Genomic DNA, 26,017 nt, shown 5'->3' on the forward strand with positions numbered 1-26,017 from the left:
GCAATTTTTATGGATAATGCATTCTGGAACATTTAACATGTGTGTCAACAGCCATGTGCTCTGCTTGAAAAAAGAGGCTGAAAACCCCAATATATGAATTTATTGTATGTCACCGGGGACATAAATGTCAAGGATCTGGACAAATTCTGCGGAAACATAACTCACATTGTGTACGGCCTTTTTGTTTCCTTTGTCACTGCTATCGAAACAATCTGTGTGAGAGATTCATAGCTGGAGTCTCCCGGTAACCAATAAGTATGATGTCACTTGGCAAGGCCAGTAAGTAACCTACACGAAAGCAGCCACAGTCAAGTCCAATTCCATGTCCACGTGAAGCCTTTTTTAATTTCTGCTGATAGGGTTCCTCTCTTCCAAGAAACACAGTGAAACTTCTGGAACAGATTTTCAACACTTTGCCTAAATAGTCTAGCGAGGAACAATTTCGCAATCTATACACATATCAGCATATTTCCCACATTGCTGTGCATCACAGATATGCATCGTGGTATCAGACGGAGTCCAGTCGGACAAGTCCAAGGGGAATATTAAACACGTTCAGTGTGAGAGTGACGCGACACTCGATGGTTCTCGACTCATTACGGTGTGTGAGCGTGGATCAGAACATTCCTCTCCCCCCGGCTTCCCCCGACGTGAGACATCCGTGTGGACCACACTGTTAGTCTCCCCCTCCCCCGCCTCCCCCTCCCCCTCCGGCCAATTTTAGCTCTGAAATGTTGTCAAATTGAGATGCCCGTTTGGTATCACTACGATGACAGAGAGTGCCTGCGATGCCTCTCTTGTTATTTTTACAGAGTTCAACTGGATCTCACATTGTGGGGGGGACGAAGCTCATAAAAACACCGGCAAAGTCGTATTAATCCACAGTTTAGCTAATTGCTCGACGGGAGAAAAAAAAACGACTTCTCAAAGAAAAGTTGAATTCCTTCAAGAGAACGTTCTTTTTAAACTTTGGAGACGGACTCTGGAGTGACCTGTCGGTAAAAACACTGTCGGTCGCCATATCGTTGACCTCTCGCGGCCATTTAACTGAAATCAGGGCTAAAGCACAAGAGACCAACTGAGCTGTGAGAGAGGGGAAGACCTCTAATGGGAGCGACAAGGGGGGGTCAACAAGGTTTAATATAGAGCCAGTCAGGAATTTTGGGACCTGCATTTCAAAGGTATAAATACCTCCCAGACAGTTCTATAATCTAGGACACTGTCGCTGTTCGCTGAAGGGGAATACAGCATCTCCTGCTTTAGTACACATGTTTGCGTTCACTGAAATGTAATGTAATGTTACGGTACGTCTCAACAAGTATTAAGATCTTTGAAGGCGATGTTGGAGTATAATAAATAAGTGGCCTCAGGTACAGGAAGTATGACATTGAGCCTCGACCTCTCCATAAGTCCAGAGTACAGGTCAGTGCGGCGGGCCCGCTGGTTTCCAATGGGAACGCAGGAATGAAATGTTGGATTTCATAACCGACTCGAGTTGTCAGTGTCGTGCTTTATCACGTTCAGTTGAACTGGGGAATGGAAATACAAACTTTTGAGTGCAGCCACAGGCCGTGTGTGTGAACCGCGCTCACCTTTTCTAGTCTTTAAGAAAAACACGGCCGACGTGCTCTTCATTTACATTCAAAACAGGCTCCTTTTGTTCGCAATTAACTTTTGACTTGTGAACGTTTAACACGGCGTGTCATTTGGCTTCGTTCAAAGCACTTTGCTTCGCCCCCGCCCCCCTTCATTACGTGGACTTCAAAAAATTAGTTGACCCTCAGCATCCCCAGCTTGTTGTCAGAGTCATTTAGATGTATAACGCCCTCTGAGGGTTGTGTCTCCAATGGCCGGGCTCGATGTCTGGCAGCATTACCAGATGTTGAAAAAGTCAAATGTAGGCACAGCTATACTTCGCTGCTCCTTCTGCAACGTCTTGGCCCAGTTTCATGGAATAATTCACTTCTCAACAACCAGTCGCAGCCAGTATATATATATATATATATATATATTTATATACATATACATATAAATATATACATATATATATATATACATATATGTACATATATAAATATATACATACATGTATAAATATATATTTATTCATATATATATATATGTCTGTATATATATAAATATATATATGTCTATTTATAAATATATACAGTATATATATATGTTTGTTTATATATATATATATATAGCACAAAGGACTGAAAGAACAGTTGCAAAATATTGCATTATAAAAGTATTCAGTCACAAGATGGGAAAACATGCGGCACTATGAAGCATACATTGGAGACAAAGTGTGTAATAATAACAACTTTTTTTTAAAAGGGGTGTTTCATACAAATATATAAACTCTTTTAAACAGACACTTGTGTTTTTAATATTTTCCCATATATTTAGGTTCTTCAGCGTTACAGTTCATTTTTTTTGTTAAGATCTGCGACAATTTAGCAGCATATAAATGTACATTCTCAAGCCTTTTAGTTTGAGGGAAGCAGCATTCAACGTTTTCAGCAGCGACACATTTGCTCGAGCGTGGAGCTCTTGAACAGCTCTGGGTCTGACGCCATCTTCAAGAAATAATGAAATGTGCCTCAACAGCCGTGATCTATAGCTTTAAAAGCTAACTTAGAAGAACTGTTTTCTTTTTTTTACAGAAACAAAATCAAAAAAGTCGCATCTGAGAGAATAGAAAGTACTGTGAGAGTTCAAAACGTGTCCGTAGCATTCTGGAGTTTAGTGCCATTCAAAAGAGAGGGATGAGTGGTGGATGAAAAAACAATCATGGCCGAGAGAAGCTGGAACTGAATTATTGCAAACGACAAAGGCTGCAGGCACGACGGATCAACAGCGACTTGTGATCGGGCGCAATGTTTACGGTTTCTTATAAAACATCACGGTACTACATTATTATGATTAATAATAATAGTGGTCGTAGTTACACCGGCTCATTTGAGGAATGAGAATCGAATTTCAATAAACAGAATTAAAACCCCGATTTAGACAAATAGTATGAAACTATAATATGTTATATGACTGGAGTGTAATGTTGGCAGCACGATAGGATGTTACGCGAAGAAGAAGAAAAACACTTCCGCTGTAAGCTCTTAAAATAATGTCCTATAATTGTTTAACACTTGTAATATTGAGTCCAACCTGTAACTACTATGTAATACAAGATGTAATACTGTATGAGTGCAGTCTGCCTTCTCCCTCTGTAACTTTAACTCGCACACAAGCTCACCTATGTTGGCTTTTTCAAGACCACACATGAGCAAACGGTCAATTATAACACTGTGATATACCCTGACACAGGTATACTGGTACAACCCTAGTACTGATGATATAAGGAGTATCCGTTTTTTATAGAATAAATATGTGAGTTTTAAGGATTTATCAGACCGCAAATCACAGGACAGTTGCCTGAAGCTGTCGGAATAGCGGCATAAAAAAAGAGTTTAAAACAAAGACAAAGAGCCAGAGGTAGAAATGATACGGTTCTCCATAAGGACACACAGCCAGAATGTGTTCGACCAATCGCAGACAAAATATAAGCTACTGTATGGAAAGTGTAACTCCAAAGTCCATCATGCCGCTTCATCGTTCCTGCTTCGTCCGTCGTTTTCTCTCCCGGGAACCTGCTCAAATTCAGCTTCACGCGCAGCACTTTAACTCACAGTCCTTTCTCGCGCTTCCTTCCGGTTCACAGTGTCATCGTCTGATCTCATTCGAATCAGACGCTCCCTCCGGATATTTGCTGGTTTTGTTAGAGTTGCACTCATTAGCAGCAATTGTCTTTTTTTTTGTATTTTAAATGATTTTGTTGCACTACAGTCCAATGATGTCATTTGAAATGACACAGTGTCAGTGTTTGTACAATATCTCCAAAGATCTCTCCATCTTTCTTTCTCTCTTCGGGCTAAATATGAATGTAGATATGATCATCAGTACGAGCAGGATGTCATGTGGTCACACCTTGGGAACATACTATCAAACGAGCAGACATCGACCTCGAGTCTCTGCTTCAAACAACAGAACAATACAATATATTCAGACGCTTTGTCTCAAAGATTTAACGTTTGTCTTAAAAAAAGCTCAACAAATTCTTCAAAGCAGCACACGATCAGTAACTGGGCTTATTTTCCAGTTTAGCATCAACGTCCGCGAAGTCTCTGCTTCATGAAGTGTCCAAGGATCAAAAGCCAGAGAGGTATGACAGTCAGGAGATCCCAATTATATATCCCGTAATAAAATGAAGTCATTCGCGAGCAGGTTATGGAGTCCGTCCTGGTCGGGACTCGTGATTGGTCGGCTCGCCTCGTTAGGTTATGTCCAGCCAATCGGGACGCTTGTGGGGCTTGCAGGTGTGAACGTCCACCAGGGCCTCGCAGTGGTTGCACTCCACGGCGCAGCACCACTTGAACTTGCACTCGCACTTGGTGACGCGCTTGACGCGCGTGGTGTCGTAGCCCCGCCCACAGCACATGACCTCACAGCCGTCTGTGCCTCGGGAGGACTTGTTGCACACTCGGCCGGCCGTGCCCAGGGAGCCTGGGAAGAAGAGAAAAATAGGAACTATTTGCGTTGCAGAGTAAATCATAATGTTCTCATCGCATACTAGAACATCTTGTTAGGTTCCGCAGCCTTTTGCGAGCAATATGCAAAAATACATTCATATTAATAATAGTAGGAACCGTAGAAGTGGAACCATGATTGCAGCCTTACTTACCCTCAAAGCATTTTTAAAAGAAAAAGTATATTTTTTATGTTACAGGAATTCAACTCTGGAAGAGCTGTAGTTGCATACAAATGTCTTTGACATAACGCATTAATAAGTTGAAAGATATTATAGTGTGGAGCTGAGGGGACTGGATCAATATGACCGTAGATCAAGTGGCGATTCAGAAATATTTTTAAACACGGCCTGAAGAACTGGCTTGTTACCAATCAGATGTGTGAGCATGAATCGTACCTCCCTCCTCAGTGACATTGTGTATATACAGCGCCGCCGCTCCCATACGCACTGTGCTAAAAAAATCATCATAGTTATAATAATTCTAATGCCGATATTATTTCAGTATAGAAATATTAGGCACCTTTTAGGCATGTATATCACAAAACAGGCAGAACAAGAGATATATTTTGTAAAAAAATGTAAAGTTACGATGGTGCCCCCTTTTTCTCCAATAGTGATGGCTTGTCATATGGCCACAGGGACTACGGTTGGAATGTAGCCTAAGACCTATTTACCCCTGGGTTGATTGGTGTTCGAATAAATACATAAATGAAATGAAAATAAGTGCCACTTTAAAGGAATTGGAACTTGTTTTTGAACGACGTGCAGCTTTTCAGTTGAACGTGCAGTAACTGTACACAGCAAAATTGGTAGTGTTGATTTCCCAGTGTTAAATATTTTGAGTTGATCCGTGTTGATTGTGGTGTTCTTTTAGCACTTACAGTGTTAAAACAGCTCTGGGGGCGGAGTTATTGCGGCGAGTTAAGTGATGCTCTCCTGACCGAGTTACTTGCACATCCGGTTTCAACGCGCTCTTTCTTCTGGAAGTCACGGTGAAGAAAACCCGTGGTCAGGAAGATATTTAGCTGTTATTTCAGAAGGTAAGTACAAATTATATTTACTTATACAGGCTGTTCATATGAAATTATGTGTTAAATTCAAGTGTGGTGAGACGTGATTTATATTTTAGTGAAGTTAGACTAATGGCTAACTTAACGTTAGCTAGCGTTAGTTGGTTGAAGGGAGGCGAAATAAGCCAGAAGTGTAACATCAGTCAATATGTATGAACCTGTTCAAACCGGCGGAGCATATTTAATTCCAGGCCAAAATAATAAATAGCCTTTTTGTGTTTCAGTAAATTTCTTTGAGAATATTTAACTAAATTATGCCACATTATTTTGCCATCAGAAATTCGACCATCCACCATGACAGGACATAAACGGTAGTTTCGCGGTACTTCTGTCTCGAGGGCTAGCTTTACTAACGGTAGATTCGCGGTACTGCTGTCCCGCAGGCTAACTTTACTAAAGGTAGTTTCGCGGTTACTGCTGTCTCTCGCGCTAACTTTACGAACGTTAGTTTCGCGGTACTGCTGTGTCGAGGGCTAACGTTAGTTTCGCAGTAGGCCTACTGCTGTGTCGAGGGCTAACGTCAGTTTCGCGGTACTGCTGTCTCTCGCGCTAACTTTACTAACGTTAGTTTCGCGGTACTGCTGTCTCTCGCGCTAACTTTACTAACGTTAGTTTCGCGGTACTGCTGTCTCTCGCGCTAACTTTACTAACGTTAGTTTCGCGGTACTGCCGTCTCGCGCTAACTTTACTAACGTTAGTTTCGCGGTACTGCTGTCTCTCGCGCGAACTTTACTAACGTTAGTTTCGCGGTACTTCTGTCTCGCTGTTTTGCATTTGGACTTAATACATGTGTAATAACTCCTTGCCTAGACAAAGTTGAACAGCTATCTTTTTCCACTCTACAGTTTCTGCAAGATATCACCATGCTGCTGAAGGTGAAATACCAGAGGACCAAGAAGTACATCCAATTACAGCTAGGTTTCACCTATTTGGAATTCATCACTGCAGGTGAGTAACATATTATGTAAAAAACTAATTATTGCTGGTTTAACAACATATACACAATGTTTAAGTGTCCTAATGGGTTTTTATTATTTTACTTTACTTGGTGCTGTCTGTCAATAGTCTACTTTTGCTGCAGGCCTTTTTTGGTTCATTTTGACATTCTAAATACAGCAAAATTGACAATTATGTAGCTTCTACCTTTTATTGTTACTTTGTTTAAATTCCATATCTGAATTATCTTGGTTGCTTGGCTACACATTCAAGTCTAGCCACAACTGGAAAAGAGGTGGTCTGCCATTGCAGCGAAACACATCAGTAGATAAGTGATGATGTTTTTAGTTTTCAACTTGCTTCTGAAAGTTATTGTTGGTTTTTGTACAGAATGGCTACAACGCAACATTGTAATACTGCTGTTAAGTCAAAGCATGCAATTTCAGATATGTTTTATAGATAATATGGTTGATCAGTCATCATGTGCAGTTAAAACCTGTTTTTATCTTTATGTTGTCATGCTTTTCATCCTGTAGTCAAAAACAAATTTGGCCTCCATGATGCAGCTGAACTTCAAATATTTGATGAAACTGACACCGCAGTGGAGGAAGACATTTTTCTTGAACTGATGCCCTGCGCTATCTCACCTCACCCATTCACAGTGAGTGAGTGAACGCCTTCACGCTCTAATGAAGGGGGCTGGGTAGGAGGAGAGAGGCGGGGCTTAACAAGCGATTCCTTCTGTATTTGATTCGATACCACGTCTCAATATAACAGAGGACTCCTGGTCTAACTTTAGTCCGTCCCAGATTGATCATCTTGTTGACAGTGCCATAGGCTCTCTGAGAATGACACTGGACTCGATAGCCCCTCTGAAGAAGAAGACAGTGAGGAAGAGGAGGTTTGCTCCCTGGTATAACCCTCAGACCCGCAAACTGAAGCAACGTCATTTAAAGCTTGAACGATATGCTCAACTAATCCTCAAGAATCCCGCTTTAGTTTGAGATAGTCTTAAAACATATAAGAAGGCCTCCGCACGCCAGAGCAGCCTATTACTTCCATCAATAGAAAATGAAAACAACCCCAGGTTTCCTCTTCAGCACTGTAGCCAGGCTGGACAGAGAGCCCAGCCTGTGGAGCTCTAGAGCATTCCTATAAACCCTAGTGGTAACGACTTTATGAACTTCTTTAATGAAAAGATTTTAACTATTAGGGACAAGATTAATAATCTTGCTCCATAACCAGTGCCAATCTGTCCTCAAGTGAATGGCCTTGGAAAACCGGCTATGTATGCCCTGCGTATATTTGAGGATTTTCTCCTATCAACCGTGACCAATTATTTTCAACGTTTTCTACTGAATATCGCTCACCTGTCTCTTTGACCCCATCCCATTTAGGCTAAGCTTAAAGACGCTTTGGCTCTTTAATTGGCGTGCTCTCTATTAGATATTATCACGTGGAAATCTCGCTAACAGGCCACGTACGACAGTCCTTCAAGGTGGCTGTTACTAAACCTCTCCTGAAGAAGTTTCACTCTGGATCCCAGAGGTATTGACTAACTAGATCACCGATCTCTAACCTCCCTTCCTCTCCAAGATCCTTTTTGAGAAAGTGGTCGCGAAATCAGTTAAGCGTACTTTCTACATCATAATAGCTTATTTCCAGAAATTTCAATCAGGATTTAGAAACACCACAGCAATTCCCCAGGGACGGGCACTGGTGAAAAATTACAAAATGACCTCTTAATGGCAGCAGATAAAGGACTCTCTCTGTCCTGGCCCTGTTAGACCCTTAGTGCTGCATTCGACACTACTGACCATGACATCCTGTTGGCAGAGACTGGAGCAGTCGATTGGCACTTCAGGCACGGCACCAATTTTTGGTTTAAATCTTATTTATCAGACTCCGATCTCAGTTTTGTATTTGTAAACTACATGACTGAGCAATCACCAACGTTAATCACGGAGTTCCATAAGGTTCTGTGCTTGGACCAATTTATTTACGATTTTATACATGCTTCCTTTGGGCAATATTATCAGGAAAGCACTCCATAAACTTTCATTGTTATGCAGATGATACTCAACTATATTTATCGATAAAACCAGAGGAGAGCAACCCAACTCTGTAAATTCAAGCACAACTTAAAGACATAAAAAACATGGATGACCTGCAACTTCGATGTTAAACTCAGACAAAACCGGTAATTTTAATCGGCCCTGGAGCACCTGCAGAGATCAATTATTCTGGTGATGTGACTTCTGTAGACGGACTGCCCTGGCATCCAACACCACTGTAAAGAATTCATGCTATCTTTGATCGGGACTTGTCCTTTAACTCCCATCAAGAAAAGCAAAATCTCAAGGATCGCATTCTTTCATCTACGTAATATTTCAAAAATCAGGTACATCTTGTCTCAAAAAGATGCAGAAAATTGTTGGTTCACGTTGCTCACATTTCGAGATCGATTATTGTAACTCCTTATTAGCAGTGGCTGCTCTCAATAAATCTCTTGTGGTCCCTCCAGTTGATTCAGAATGCTGCAGCTCGTGTCTTCACCAAAATCCAAGAAAGAGACTACATCACTCCTGCACTAGCTGCTCTGGCACTGGCTCCTCAGTAAAATCAAGAATCACTTTTAAAAATCTTCTCTTCAACCTACAAAGCCTTGATTGGTGATGCTCCATCATATCTTAAGGAGCTGTCGTGACCATATTGCCCCACCAGAGAGCTACGCCTACTAAATGCGGACTACTTGTAGTTCCTAGAGTCTAAAAAGTAGAATGGTTTTGTTTCTAGTTATCGTTTTTCCCTTTATGGAACCAGCTTCCAATTTCTTCAGTCCGGGAGGCAGGACACAGTCACCTCGCTTTTAAGAGTAGACTTAAGACCTTCCTCTTTGGACAGAGTTTATAGTTAGGCTGAATCAGGCTTGCCTGGTCCAGCCCCCTTGATATGCTGCTATAGGCTTATAGCTGCCGGGGACGCTTTTAGGATGCAATTGAGTACCCATCTCCTCTTTTTCTCCTTAAGGATGAATTCTTCATCTCAATCACATGCTACTAACTCTGGCTTTCTCCCGAAGTCCTTGACTTACGCCTCATGGGGTCATCGACCTATGGGAGACTTGCATAGATCCTATCTGCCTGGATGGATCATCCGCCGGGACCCTGCTCATGGATCACGCCACTGTCCTGTTGAGACTCCGCCACTCCTCCTCCCCACCGCCCATCTGCCTGATGGATCGTGGAGGTTCCCATCGCGGAATATGCCTACTATGCAACTATTCATACACTCTGTCATATTCATTGAATGTATTTTAACTCAAATCTGTCCTTCTGTACACATTACATCTATTGCACTGTCCATCCTAGGAGGGATCCTCCTGTTGTTTCCCTCCAGGTTTCTTCCTTTTTCCTTGAAGGGTTATTTGGGAGTTTTTCCTGGTCCGATGTGAGGTTTTGGGGCAGATGTCTATGTGTACAGATTGTAAAGCACTCCGAGACAAATTTGTAATTTGTGAAATTGGGCTATACAAATAAACTGAATTGAATTGAACAAGGTAAAGCAAACACCAGGAATTAAAGGGGATGTTAAAGGTCAAATCATTGAACGTTAAGCTGTGAAGGAATGCGAGCCTCCAGTGGACGAGTCTCTGATTGTCATCGCAGGACCGGCCACCTGTTGGACCTGTCTCTGAGCAAGATGCACCAAGTGTCTTTAATTGAAAATGTGCTAGAAAATCAAGAAAATGCATCACTGAATCTCCAGAATATGGATTGATGGTGTTTTGCTCATCTGAATGAAATATACATTTCTTTTATTATGGAATTATTACATAAACCAGAGATAACTAATCCAGTCTATATGATACGTTTTATTTATCCAATATAGGCCCCGCGATAAGATATTTCTCTCTGCCACATACAATAGTATTAAAGCTGTTCATAGCCAGTCGGCATATAACTTTTCAGATAAACTTGTGTCCATCGAAAACGGGAATTTATAAATGTTGAAGTAGTTTGTCTGCCAGAGAGCCGTGACAAGTTTATTTCTTAACTTCTCAGTACTTGGTCATAATTCTTACAAAACAAATCCAGTGGTTCGGAATCCAGTTTGTTTATGTAAATACCAATTTATTGGCTTTCTGAGCACGCAACCTCTCAAAACTCAAGTATTTTGAAATACCAAAAGGGATTGTTGGGAAAACGTTGTGTACTCTGAGTTAAATGACTCATCTTTAACAATGAATCAGAGCACTGAGCTCAGAGTAGCGCAACATTACAGCCGCCCTTGTCTCACAGTGTTGATTTCCCTCTTTTGATGTATTTGCATCGTAAGTATTCAAAGAAGATAATATTCAAACGATTAAAAAAAACCCGTCTCCACTCACCCGCTGAGCGCTCCGTGAGACAGTAGTCGGGCGAGTTCTCGACGTACACCAACTCATTCTTGGTGCTCCCCTTGAAGTCCTTGTCGGCCACCATGAAGCCCGTCCCGTCCTGGTTCATGGTCGCCTCGATGGCCGTGTTGTACTTCTTGCGAAGGTAGTCGCCCGTTCGCCGGAAGTCGGACATCGCCAGCCAGCAGGTCCTCAGAGAACAGGAGCCGCTGACCCCGTGACACTTGCACTCCAGCTTCATAAAGCGCTTCACTGCCTAGAGCAGAGGTCAAAGGTGACAGGGTGTTGCCGATGATGAGCCTATGGCGTGACGAGGTGTGATCAGCGCTTCGTCACCCTGACTGGAGTTTCACTTTGAGTTCTCCTTTTGGAACAATCCGCTTGTTTGTGTTGAACCTGAAACTAAATCCGCGCTGACAGCTGATTCATAATGTGTACGGCTGGGAGAGTTTATCTCACGCTGTTGCTTGTTTTGTGTGTGTGTGTGTGTGTGTGTGTGTATCTAAGTTATATTTGCAAGGTAGTTTACAATGGTCTTAAACCATCCAGAGTAACAAAGGGATATTGTAGAGTCAGGATGTAACTTATATGAACAGAAATAAGTTGCTCTCAGCAACACAGACCGGAGCCGGAGCTCACCGGGGGTTAACCCCAGCCGGGCTCAGCTGCTTTGTAATCATTTTGCCAAGGTCGAAGCCCCAAATGTTTTGAGCATCGCTCCGATTTATAATTGCTGTGAAGCTCCACGAAAACACAATGTGTGCAATCGCAAAAAACAATAACATCAAGGTGTGTGGATGGGGGTGGGGGGGGGGGGGGGTCTAAGAGTCGGGGGAAGAGTAGATGGAAAATAGCAAGATAACCTCTATATGAGTCATCAGAGTGACAACGTGTTTCTTCATCATGCTTGTGCTTCTATATTTTGATCTAAAGACAGACATGTATTACATTCCTGGAATATAATCATTGATGCATTGATGTATGCATCACTAAATGTTGCAGCTGGTGATGCTTCATATACTGCTGGTTAGTATAATCCATAATAATATGTCATAATTTATGTTTAAGACGTGTACTGTGAATGTTCTAAGGAGCCCCGGTGCATGAAAAAGCAATAAAACAGAGCTTACTTATCTAAATAAGGTACTCTAACTAAACCGCTGAGCCCACCCACTGTTGAGACTCCGCCCACTCCGCCTCTCTACCGCCATCTGCCTGATGGATGCGTGGAGGTCTCCATCGTGGAATATGCCTACTATGAACTATTCATACACTCTGTCATTTTCAGTGAATGTATTTTAACTCTAAATCTGTCCTTCTGTACACATTACATCTATTGCACCTGTCCATCCTGGAGAGGGATCTCTCTCTAATGCTTTCCTGAAGGTTTCTTCCCTTTTTTCCCCTGAATGGTTTATTTGGGGTTATTCTTTCGATCCGATGTGAGGTTTTGGGGCAGGGATGTCTATGTGTACAGATTGTAAAGCACTCCGAGATAAATTAGTAATTTGTGAAATTGGGCTATACAAATAAACTGAATTGAAATTGAATAACCATGTGCAGCTCACCATCCGCTACGCACTGATTGTTATGAAAGCAAGTAGGTTCATGAGGGCGCGAGCGTCTTTCACCATCCTTTCTCGAGCATCCACGAACGTCTTGGCGAACTTTGTGCCATAGTTGATGTTGTCGCTCACATCCGCATGATCGAAGTTGCCCCGGTCGTCGCTCAACCGCCGGCGCTCTTCTGGGCATCGTGAGTTGCAAGATCTTTAGCTCCCCCTGGGTGCAGGCCCTGGTAGTGGCGTAGACCACCGCCGCCGAGGAGATCTCAGCCAGTACACGAGGAAACGTATGCCTACGTGACTACCTGAGAGATAGCGCGTGTAATGAAATCCTTCTTGGTGTCATAAAGCCATTTTATGATTTGAATTTTTTGCCATATTTTTTTTACTGACACGTTTCATTCGACGGTGTCAGAAACGGAAACGGAAACCACGGCGCAAACCACTTTTGTGGCTTTTTTTTGGTGAGACTTCAAGCGCTTTTATTTAGTTCCTGCTCAGTCAAGCCTCTCTCTCTCTCTCTCCGGTATTTTAATCTTAATTTATTTATTATTTTAATTTATTTTTTATTTTTCATTTTATATTTTATTTTAATATATACTTTTAAATGTAATATTGGTTTCTTGCTATTCCACTTGTTTTGCTTTGACTCTCTGTGGAGCACTTTGTAAACATTGTTTTTAAAGGTGCTATATAAATGAAGTTATTATTATTATTATTATTATCTTCCTGACAGCAGGAGCACAACAGAATCATTCCGTTTATGGCGGACGATCCCAGACGTAGCGATAGTGTGACGACTGGCTATCACAGTCCACCTCGCTCTCCCTTTCACCTTTTATTATTAGCCCGGCGCGGAAGCGTGGCACAGTTCTCAGTCATCAATGGGCTTTCATTTTCAGAGAGAGAGGAGATGTTGGGGTTATTTGATGCCCCCCCTCCTGTTCTCATTCCTGCCTCACGCAATGGAGCAGAACACAGGCGATATGTCAGGGAGTAAAGCTTTGTCTGGCTGCCAGAGACATGCAAATATTACTATATCTCCTATTACTGTTTATAAGTATCACCAGTGTGGATCTCTGATCTGCTACTTGTTTTTCGGAGAACATCCACTTTCCCAATCTCCCCACATTCCAGAGAAGGTGGAGAACAAATCAACACTTTCTCTTTCTGTTTGTATTCTGGGACAAAGTTGATTTAATAAGACACCTATTAATTCTCTTCTGCTTATCTGGTAACCGGCGAGGCATTTTACGAGGATGATTTAACTTGAGTTTCTCTGACATGGCCTTCACCGCTGTCACGCACGCACAAGGAACTCACACAGATGAAAGGCTCCTGTCACACATGTACACACACACACACACACACACACACACACTCACTTCGCTGCATCACCTTGCCAAACACAGTGTGGTCCCGGTCCAGCGTGCATGCAGTTCCAGCGGGTGGTGTCTGAACTTCCAGATGCTGGCACTCCCTTGATCACTCCTTGGCGCCCTAAAATGGACTGCATGAGGTCCGGTGAGCTATGGCAGCTGCTTGCTTCTTGTTCACCAGGCAGAATGTTGTCGCAGATCACCCGAGCACCCAGCTACCTGATGTGCCTGCAGATTACGGCAGTGATGGGGTGAGTTCAAAAATAAAAGAAAAGGGGCCCTCAGGTGGTTGCGTGCCTGCGCGGGCCACTGTACTCAAGCGCTCTGGAGAGTGAATCTGGTTCTGGAAGGAAAAGTGACCACGCACCAGTGATACATTCCGCCGGGATTATCTCAGCACTCGCGGGAGGTGTGTCATTGCCTCACGCGAATCTTTTGTTATTCGTTCGTGCTAATAAATGTTAGCCTGATGTGGCTACTTTAGATGTGCTGTCACAGGTTGTAGTGGTTCATGATAAGTGAATACAGATGCAAATGCCAAACAAAAGTTGCACATTCATTTTAAATAAGCGGAATACATTATATTAGTGTTTATATTTTATTTTTATGTAAGTGGTCATTGTACAAAATGACTTATTTTGCTACATGAAGCTTTGTCGACCTTTTCGTAGTTCTTTTGATTAAAACTCTGAAAACGACTTTGTTCCCACCAGTTCTTAACCCTGACCAAGAAAGAGCCAGATACATTACTTCAGTGGTTGTTGGTCCTTGTTGGATAACCTCCAGTGATGACATACTGTCGATGTCCAGAACTGCTAATCTTGGCAGCGGACCACGTCTGAACACCACCGTGAATATATTTTGATGCAGAAAGCTGAAAACTTTGTGTTTTTTCCAAAGCGGAATATCCCTTTTCCACACTCCTCGGCAGGGTGTTGGCTTCCAGAGGCGCTGACGGAAGAGTCTCGGAGACAAACACCAAAGTGTCCACGTACTCGGGGTGTAAAATCTAAGCCTGAGATCAGATGCCATGTCTAATAACAGAGCATCGCTGAAGTAAAGAAACAGGGATAAGAGGAGATATTCCCCTCAGGCTCTCGGGAGTGGAGCCTAATACTGACCGAAGGAAGGATTGAAAATAATAAGCCTGCATGTATCCTTAGGCGACGAATTCCTCTACAATGGAGATTAGTGGCGAGGAGGGTCATACGCTTCTTTTTAAGATCACCTTTTAACAAGGAAAGACAGCTTTTTTTCCTTGGATCGAACACACCTCCATTACCCCGTGGTGTCAGAGGAGTGGGAGAGTCGGGTCGTACCATCATGCCCCCCCGTCCACTGATGCCCTGCGCTATCTCACCTCACCCATTCACAGTGAGTGAGTGAACGCCTTCACGCTCTAATGAAGGGGGCTGGGTAGGAGGAGAGAGGCGGGGCTTAACAAGGTAAAGCAAACACCAGGAATTAAAGGGGATGTTAAAGGTCAAATCATTGAACGTTAAGCTGTGTAGGAATGCGAGCCTCCAGTGGACGAGTCTCTGATTGTCATCGCAGGACCGGCCACCTGTTGGACCTGTCTCTGAGCAAGATGCGCAAGTGTCTTTTTAATTGAAAAAATGTGTCGAAAATCAGAAAAATGCATCACTGAATCTCAGAATATGGATTGATGGTGTTTTGCTCATCTGAATGAAATATACATTTCTTTATTATGAATTATTACATAAACCAGAGATAACTCAATCCAGTCTATATGATACGTTTTATTTTATCCAATATAGGCCCCGATAAGATATTTCTCTGCCACATACAATAGTATTAAAGCTGTTCATAGCCAGGTCGGCATAACTTTTTCAGATAAACTTGTGTCCATCGAAAACGGGAATTTATAAATGTTGAAGTAGTTTGTCTGCCAGAGAGCCGTGACAAGTTTATTTCTTAACTTCTCAGTACTTGGTCATAATTCTTACAAAACAAATCCAGTGGTTCGGAATCCAGTTTGTTTATGTAAATACCAATTTATTGGCTTTCTGAGCACGCAACCTCTCAAAACTCAAGCATGGCGAAATACCAAAAGGGATTGTTGGGAAAACGTTGTGTACTCTGAGTTAAATGACTCATCTTTAACAATGAATCAGAGCACTGAGCTCAGAGTAGCGCAACATTACAGCCGCCCTTGTCTCACAGTGTTGATTTCCCTCTTTTGATGTCTGTGCATCGTAAGTATTCAAAGAAGATAATATTCAAACGATTAAAAAAAACCCGTCACTCACCCGGCTGAGCGCCTCCGTGAGACAGTAGTCGGGCGAGTTCTCGACGTACACCAACTCATTCTTGGTGCTCCCCTTGAAGTCCTTGTCGGCCACCATGAAGCCCGTCCCGTCCTGGTTCATGGTCGCCTCGATGGCCGTGTTGTACTTCTTGCGAAGGTAGTCGCCCGTTCGCCGGAAGTCGGACATCGCCAGCCAGCAGGTCCTCAGAGAACAGGAGCCGCTGACCCCGTGACACTTGCACTCCAGCTTCATAAAGCGCTTCACTGCCTAGAGCAGAGGTCAAAGGTGACAGGGTGTTAAGCCGATGATGTAGCCCATGGCGTGACGTAGGTGTGATCAGCGCTTCGTCACCCTGACTGGAGTTTACTTTGAGTTCTCTTCCCTTTTGGAACAATCCGGCTTGTTTGTGTTGAACCTGAAACTAAATCCGCCGCTGACAGCTGATTCATAATGTGTGCGGCTGGGAGAGTTTATCTCACGCTGTTGCTTGTTTTGTGTGTGTGTGTGTGTGTGTGTGTGTATCTAAGTTATATTTGCAAGGTAGTTTACAATGGTCTTAAACCATCCAGAGTAACAAAGGGATATTGTAGAGTCAGGATGTAACTTATATGAACAGAAATAAGTTGCTCACAGCAACACAGACCGGAGCCGGAGCTCACCGGGGGTTAACTTGTGCCGGGCTCAGCGCTGCCGTGTCATTTTGCCAAGGTCGAAGCCCCAAATGTTTTGAGCATCGCTCCGATTTATAATTGCTGTGAAGCTCCACGAAAACACAATGTGTGCAATCGCAAAAAACAATAACATCAATGTGTGTGTATGGGGGGTGGGGGGGGGGGTCTAAGAGTCGGGGGAAGAGTAGAGGGAAAATAGCAAGATAACCTCTATATGAGTCATCAGAGTGACAACGTGTTTCTTCATCATGCTTGTGCTTCTATATTTGATTCGACAGACATGTATTACATTCCTGGAATATAATCCTTGATGCATTGATATATGCATCACTAAATGTTGCAGCTGGTGATGCTTCATATACTGCTGGTTAGTATAATCCATAATAATATGTCATAATTTATGTTTAAGACGTGTACTGTGAATGTTCTAAGGAGCCCCGGTGCATGAAAAAGCAATAAAACAGAGCTTACTTATCTAAATAAGGTACTCTAACTAAACCGCTGAGCCCGCCCACTGTTGAGACTCCGCCCACTCCGCCTCTCTACCGCCATCTGCCTGATGGATCGTGGAGGTCTCCATCGTGGAATATGCCTACTATGAACTATTCATACACTCTGTCATTTTCAGTGAATGTATTTTAACTCTAAATCTGTCCTTCTGGTCACATGACATCTATTGTTCTGTCCATCCTGGAGAGGGATCCTCCTCTGTTGCTTTCCTGAAGGTTTCTTCCCTTTTTTCCCCCTGAATGGTTATTTGGGAGTTTTTCCTGATCCGATGTGAGGTTTTGGGGCAGGGATGTCTATGTGTACAGATTGTAAAGCACTCCGAGATAAATTAGTAATTTGTGAAATTGGGCTATACAAATAAACTGAATTGAAATTGAATAACCATGTGCTGCTCACCATCCGCCCGCACCGGTTGTTATGCAGGTTCATGAGGGCGCGAGCGTCTTTCACCATCCTTTCTCGAGCATCCACGAACGTCTTGGCGAACTTTGTGCCATAGTTGATGTTGTCGCTGCATCCGCCCCAGTCGAAGTTGCCCCGGTCGTCGCTCGACCGCCCGCTCTTCTGGGCATCGCAGTTGCAGATCTTTAGCTCCCCCTGGCTGCAGGCCCTGGTAATGGCGTAGACCACTCCCGCCGAAGAGATCGCGTACACGAACGCTGCCTCGCGGCTACCTGGAGAGATAGGCGTCGTAATGAAATCCTTCAGAAAATAAAGCCATTTTATGATTTGAATTTTTTGCCATATTTTTTTTACTGACACGTTTCATTCGACGGTGTCAGAAACGGAAACGGAAACCACGGCGCAAACCACTTTTGTGGCTTTTTTTTGGTGAGACTTCAAGCGCTTTTATTTAGTTCCTGCTCAATAAAGCCGCCTCTCTCTCTCTCTCTCTCTCCGGTATCTTAATCTTAATTTATTTTTTATTTTAATTAATTTTTTATTTTTTATTTTTCATTTTATTTTTTATTTTAATATATACACTACCGTTCAAAAGTTTGGGATCACCCAGACTATGGAGATATTTCATTAGAAACCAGACGTTTCCACCTAGAATAGTCATTTACCACATTAACAATGTATAGAGGGTATTTCTGATTTAATGTTATTTATCTTCATTGAAAAAAAAAACAATGCTTTTCTTTGAAAAATAAGGAGTCTTCCCAAACCCAAACTTTTTGACAGTGTGGTATTTTTAAATGTAATATTGGTTTCTTGCTATTCCACTTGTTTTGCTTTGACTCTCTGTGGAGCACTTTGTAAACATTGTTTTTAAAGGTGCTATATAAATGAAGTTATTATTATTATTATTATTATTATTATTATTATCTTCCTGACAGCAGGAGCACAACAGAATCATTCCGTTTATGGCGGACGATCCAGACGGGCGTAGAGGCGTGTCGACTTTGACATCACAGTCCACCTCGCTCTCCCTTCACCTTTTATTATTCGGCGCAGACGGCAGCGTTCTCAGTCACTGGGCTGTGTTTTCATTTCAGAGAAGAGGAGATGTTGGGGGTTATTTGGTCTGCCCCCCCCCCCCCCCCCCTCCTGTTCTCATTCCTGCTCACGCAATGGAGCAGAACACAGGCGATATGTCAGGGAGTAAAGCTTTGTCTGGCTGCCAGAGACATCTACCCAAATATTTACATCTCCTATTACTGTTTATACATCACCAGTGTGGATCTCTCGATCTGCTACTTGTTTTCGGAGAACATCCACTTTCCCAATCTCCCCCCCCCGCCCCCCATTCCAGAGAAGGTGGAGAACAAATCAACACTTTCTCTTTCTGTTTGTATTCTGGGACAAAGTTGATTTAATAAGACACCTATTAATTCTCTGCTTATCTGGTAACCGGCGAGGCATTTTACGAGGATGATTAACTTGAGTTTCTCTGACATAAACAACCGCTGTCACGCACGCACAAGGAACCCACACAGATAGAAGGCCCTGTCACACATGTGCACACACACACACACACACACACTCACTTCGCTGCATCACCCGGCCAAACACAGTGTGGTCCCGGTCCAGCGTGCTGCAGTTCCAGCGGTGGTGTCTGAACTGGTGCTGGCACTCCTTGATCCACTCCTTGGCGCCCTCGCCGATGGACTGCATGAGGTCCGGGTGGCGCTGGCACAGCTGCCGCTGCTTGTTCACCAGGCCGGGAATGTTGTCGCAGATCACCCGAGCACCCAGCGCCCCGATGTACCTGCAGACACGGCAGTGATGGGGGTGAGTTCAAAAAATAAAAGAAAAGGGGGCCCTCCGTGGTTATGCGTCCTGCGGGGCCACTGTACTGCGGCTCTGGAGGAATCAATTCTGAGAAAAGTGACCCGCAGTGATGTCATCGGGATTATCTCAGCACTCACGCGAGGCGGTCGGCCCCCGTCGCGAACTTTGTGTTCGTGCTAATAAATGTTAGCCTGATGTGGCTGCTTTAGATGTGCTGTACGGTTGTAGTGGTTCATGATAAGTGAATACAGATGCAAACAAACAAAGCTGCATTTCATTTTAAATAGCGGAATACATTATATTAGTGTTTATATTTTATTTTATGTAAGTGTCATTGTCAAAAATGGCCATTTTGCCACATGGTTTATCGACCTTTTCGTAGTTCTTTTGACCTTAAAACTCTGAAAACGACTTTGTTCCCACCAGTTCGAACCCTGACCAAGAAAGAGCCAGAAACATTAGCCCCCCCCCTCCCCCACCGCCCAACCCCTCCTTCAAGTTGTTTACACTTTTTGTACACTTTTCTTTTCTTTCTTTTTTTAGGAAACAACCGATATAGGCCTACTGTATTACAGCAATGCAGAGATGATTGTCGGTGTATTTTGTCAATTTTGGACTGAACCAGGCTGGCTTTATCTCCTCTTTATGCGAAGCTACGTCAGCCAACCGCTGTTTGTAGCTTTTATAACCGTACACAGAAAAGACTCACCAAGCTCTCCGCAAGAAAGCAGATTTCCTTTAAAAAGTCGAAGTTGTCCTTTTAACTCAAGTCGACCGATTGGACCCCTGCTGGCGTGCCTCCATTCCTTCACACCCACGGCTCCTCGGACTTCTTGAGACTCCGATACTCAGGACGTCGAAGAGATTATTAAATTCCTCACGTTCAGTGGGAAGCATCTCTTTGCCTTTGCTTCCTGCTGCATTCAGACATAATCCCAGACTTTGTAGCAACTCTTAAAGGGCGGATCACATGCTGCTGGTATTGTGACATGGGGGGGGGGGTGGGGGGGGGGCTCTCTTATCAACAGAGGACAGTCATCTACAGTGCAAGTGACCGCTCAGGCCTTTCTGTTACGGTCTGTGGTGCGGAGGACCCAATCGCAACTGGAGTTTCTTGAAAAAAGGCTTTATTCTCAAGACAGGAACACGGACGAACACCACACGGAACAAAAAGGGACGATCCGACAACAGAAGGACACAGATTAAATACACAGGGGAACGAGACACAGGTGGGGACACAGGTGGAAACAATTAGGGCGTCGCTGGAAACAATCAGGAAAGAAACAGACAAGCACAGGGAGGGAAGAGCAGGGAAACAGGAACCGAGACAGGGATTTCAACATAAAACAGGAAACAACTCAAATCCTAACACTACCCCCCCCTTAAAAGACGGCTTCCAGACGTCCCAAAGTTCAACACGGGTGGGTGGAGGGGAGCCGGAGGAGGGGCCAAGGGTATGGCGGACAGAGTCCGGGGGGCGGGCCGGAGGACGACCACCCGGCCGAGGGACGCGCTCCGGGGGGCGGGCCGGAGGACAGGAACGGGGAGCTAGGGGACCGGGACCAGGCGATGAGACCGGAGCGGGACGGGTCACGGGGAACCGGGACTGGGTGGGACGGGACAAGGGGAACCTGGGCTGGACGGGACGGGACACGGGGAACCTGGGCTGGACGGGACGGGACACCGGGACTGGACGGGACGGGACACGGGGAACCGGGACTGGACGGACGGAACAGGGAACCGACTGGGGACGGGACACGGGGAACCGGGACTGGACGGGACGGAACACGGGGAACCGGGACTGGGTGGGACGGGACACGGGGAACCGGGACTGGGCGGGACGGGACACGGGGAACCGGGACTGGACGGGACGGGACACGGGGAACCGGGACTGGACGGGACGGGACACGGGGAACCGGGACTGGACGGGACGAGACACGGGGAACCTGGGCTGGACGAGACAGGACCGGGGGAACCGAGACCGGCAGGGATGGAGACGGGACAGAGAGAACTGGGACCAGCGACGGAACACCGGGGACTGGAACCGGCGACGGAACACCGGGGACTGGAACCGGCGACGGAACATCGGGGACTGGAACCGGCGACGGAACACCGGGGACTGGAACTGGCGACATCGGGGACTGGAACCGGCGACGGAACACCGGGGACTGGAACCGGCGACGGAACATCGGGGACTGGAACCGGCGACGGAACACCGGGGACTGGAACTGGCGACGGAACACCGGGAACTGGAACCGGCGACGGAACACCGGGGACTGGAACCGGCGACGGAACATCGGGGACTGGAACCGGCGACGGAACATCGGGGACTGGAACCGGCGACGGAACACCGGGGACTGGAACCGGCGACGGAACACCGGGAACTGGAACCGGCGACGGAACACCGGGGACTCGACCAAACCTCGACTGAAAGGCAGCGGCCAGTTCCCGGCTGAGCCTCCGCGCCTCCTGGCAAAGAGGGTCATCCTCCACCGACCACGCGACAGCCGCAGGAACCGTCGACGGCTGCCAGACGGGCTGCAGGGGCTTGGGCTGGTAGACGGGTGGACAGCCGGGAAGGCAGACCGATGGGTACATCGGACGAAACAAATACGCCACACTCTCCAGTGCTGGGTCCATTTCTGGTCGGATCGTTCTGTTACGGTCTGTGGTGCGGAGGACCCAATCGCAACTGGAGTTTCTTGAAAAAAGGCTTTATTCTCAAGACAGGAACACGGACGAACACCACACGGAACAAAAAGGGACGATCCGACAGCAGACAACAGACGGACACAGATTAAATACACAGGGGAACGAGACACAGGTGGGGACACAGGTGGAAACAATTAGGGCGTCGCTGGAAACAATCAGGAAAGAAACAGACAAGCACAGGGAGGGAAGAGCAGGGAAACAGGAACCGAGACAGGGATTTCAACATAAAACAGGAAACAACTCAAATCCTAACACTTTCCCTCCGAGTCAGTCAGATCACCCCCCCCCCCCCCCCCCCCTAAACCTGAACGCTCCACTCTCCATCCGGATATCATTCTAGGCCCTAATCACAGCCACATTTGTGTCGCCTGGCCACCGAGACAGAAAACGGACGTAGAAGGCCATTTTCCACTCCCGTTATGGCTCTCCGGTCCCGTTCTAACGGCGACTATCTGCCTGAGCGGTTAAGCAGAGCAGAAGCGCCACTCGTGTTTATTGTGCGTCGGACATGCCGGCTGTGCCAAAAGACCCCTGGCCGTCTCCAAGAGGACACACACGGAGCAAGCCAGACGAAAGAGGGTCCTGTGCAGCAAGACACATGGTGCACATCTAAATGATTGCAATGGTTAAAAATAGGCGCCAACAATGCCAACCAGGATTACAGACGTATTAATCATCTCGACACAAAGCTTCCAAGACTCTCCTGCTCTGTGTCTCTCTCAGTTACTCTGGAATTTCTCAAAGATTGAATCACAATTTGTTTTTTTCATAATATATTTGCATACGGGATTCTTGCACAATGGAAAGTAGGATAACATTTGCTTTTGGCTCTCCTGGGAAATTACCATTCACCTCCTTATTTACAAAGGGTGCATTTTTTTAAATCTACGCCCATCTGTAAAAGGCCTAATTGCTGTGCGGTGGCAGGGCTGCACGTCAAGGAAGAACATATGGGATTAGAACTTCTTTCTGGTTGGTTCAATATGAAGAAGCAGCACATCAAAGATCATTTCTGTAAGTGTGGCCGACACATGACAGCAACTATTTCAGGTGTCTGTGTGTGTGGGTGGGGGGGGGTCCTCCTACCTCTGAGCATTTAAAAACCTCAAGAGAATTATCATCAAGGAGCATTTTATTCATGCACCAGTGCCAGCACCTGCCACTTGCTTCAGGCAAGATGGATAAATAGGGGACCCCCCCCCCCAACCCACCCCCCATCCCCCCAACACCATTAATCTTCATAAACACATGACACTCATTACTGTGCCAAATATTTTACTTTGCATTGATGTTGAAAAAAATAAAACAAGAACAAAATTCCCATGCAGAGGTGACTTTGCCTTATATTGGATGTCAATGTTTGACTAAAATAAAAACATAATCTTCATTATCGAGAGAGTTTTAGAACATGTATGAACATTTACGACTCTTCATTTATTTTGTCCTCGTTTTTAACAAGATAGTGTTCCGCATCTTCAGACCTGAGAGAGAAAGACATTTAAGTAAATAGTCAAATGTTGTAGATTACTTTTTGGGGGGTTATGTCTGCACCAAAACTCTCTTCTATAAACGTTCCTATAACTCCACTTCTTGGGCTTTTTAGTTGTGAACTCAACGGATCTAGATATCAGCTGAGCGCGCACTCACCACCACGACGAGTCCACCCTCGGCGTGAAGAAGAGCAGCAGCAAAATAAAGACGAAGTACATTTTGGTGATGGGTTTGGAGTGCCGTTGGGTTTTGGTCCCGCTCCCCATCGCCCTGCGGCTGCGAGGCTTCATCAGGCACAACATAGCTCCTTCCTTTCTCATGTGTTGGCCAAAGCTGCACCGTCAGGTGTGAGAGTCCGTGCCGCTGGTCTGCTGTCCATCATCTGGGAACAAAAAGAGCTTCACGTGCTTAAAAAAACAAAACTCCACCGGTCAATATCTTATAACGCCATGCGCAGATTCCCGGTCTGTATCCATAATCATAAGCAGTGCCGGTGATTGTGAGCAGAATAAGTCCTCCGCGCTCAGATGTCTCTCTCTCTCTCTCTCTCTCTCTCTTTCTCTCCCTCTTTCTCTCTCTCCCTCTCACAGTCGTGTATCAGCAGTGCATCTTCAACTTCTCTCCTCAGTTGTTGCGCACTGAATGTGATGCACACTGAACGCTGTGTGGGAGGAGGGGGGAGGCGGGGGGGGCTTCAATTAGAGACGCGTCAAGTGGAAGAAACCGTTCCCGTGGATGGGACCGACGTGCCGCGCGCACCTTTCCTCCCTGCAGCCTGGAAATGAAGAGATGCGCACCAGGGAACGCGCAGCGCCCCGCTCCATGTGCGTCAGCTGTCTGTGCCCCCCCCCCCCCCTCCCTTTGTCTGAAAATGACAAATAGCGGTATGTAGACCAACAGACAGCAGGGCAGGAGATGTATATATTTAGTGTGATGGAAAGTAATCCTGCCTGAGATATCTACGGAGCAATGCGTCCAACCTGTTGCCATGCCGGGACAACCGTTACAACTTAGTCTTGCTCCATGATATTCCTTTTTTAATATGTGCCTGCACTCCACGATCATTCATTATCTCTAAAACAATCGGGCAATATTTTTTTTATATTTCTTTGATGAATATGAATATTAAGTTCAGAACCCAGACTGCGAATAACACACTTCATGTTTGGAAGTTGTGCAACTTAAACCACAGAGCCTCCTCTGGCATTGAATACATGATATTATTCACAGAGATTATTAATCGTATCGATACAAATGAAAACAGAAACACATCAGTGCTTTTAAACAATACAAATGAGGCGGGTCGGGTTGGTCGGGATGTTTTTGTGTGTGTCATCGGTGCAGAGGGATCCTTCAGCTATGAGGGGTCAGGCTTTCGTGCTTTGACACATCATTAAACAGGAACTTAGTGTCCAGATAATCCTCCAGGGGGCATTTTAGACAGTGTTTCATTAGCCCGCTGGTCCAGTGGTGTGTGAGATTTCTGATGGAATCAGTTTAAATACAACATTTTACAATAGCCTATGTACAATATAAGAGGCACATGAGACCCTCGGTTTGGAGAAGAGAACTGCCCAACGGAGGAGAGATTGCTCCAACAGGACGGAGAAGCATGCAGCAGTGGTCAGAAAAGACAGGAAGCAAGATACGCAAGTGTCTTTTTAATTGAAAAAATGTGTCGAAACTCAGAACAATGTATCACTGAATCTCAGAATATGGATTGATGGTGTTTTGCTCATCTGAATGAAATATACATTTCTTTATCATGAATTATTACATAAACCAGAGATAACTCAATCCAGTTTTATTTTATCTAATATAGGGCCCGATAAGATCTTTCTCTGCATACAATCGTCCTCCAGGGGGCATTTTAGACAGTGTTTCATTAGTGGTCAGAAAAGACTGGAATAATGCACTATAAAGAAACAGAATGACGCTATTTCAAATTAAAGACAGCTACCATGAGAAACATGGAAGACATCAAGCAACTTCCAGGTGCCACTAAAACGGTTAGGAATGAACCCCACAACCTCCTCTCGGCCACAACGATCTGGAAAGAAGACTTCACATACACACAGAGACTCAAATCTAACAAAACTCAGAGATATACAAAGTTTAGGAAGATTCATCTTAAATTGAAACGTTAAATATATGGATCTGGTGCAAAAATAATGAGTCTATATGAACAAAT

General features: G+C 44.9%; 1 protein-coding gene across 1 annotated transcript; it reads right to left on the minus strand.

The window, feature by feature from the left end:
* Nucleotides 1–3,803: 3,803 nt before the first annotated feature.
* Nucleotides 3,804–24,324, minus strand: LOC130208911 (protein Wnt-2b-A-like). Its single transcript, XM_056438327.1, has 5 exons — nucleotides 23,983–24,324; nucleotides 19,380–19,600; nucleotides 17,785–18,062; nucleotides 10,985–11,249; nucleotides 3,804–4,563 (listed from the first exon to the last, which is right to left on the minus strand). Exons 1-5 carry the CDS (start codon nucleotides 24,144–24,146, stop codon nucleotides 4,334–4,336), a joined length of 1,158 nt encoding a protein of 385 aa, XP_056294302.1. The 5' UTR covers nucleotides 24,147–24,324; the 3' UTR covers nucleotides 3,804–4,333.
* Between the last annotated feature and the right edge of the window lie 1,693 nt (nucleotides 24,325–26,017).

Source organism: Pseudoliparis swirei, chromosome 18 (assembly GCF_029220125.1).
Source record: "Pseudoliparis swirei isolate HS2019 ecotype Mariana Trench chromosome 18, NWPU_hadal_v1, whole genome shotgun sequence".
In the NCBI taxonomy this organism is placed as follows: domain Eukaryota; kingdom Metazoa; phylum Chordata; class Actinopteri; order Perciformes; family Liparidae; genus Pseudoliparis; species Pseudoliparis swirei.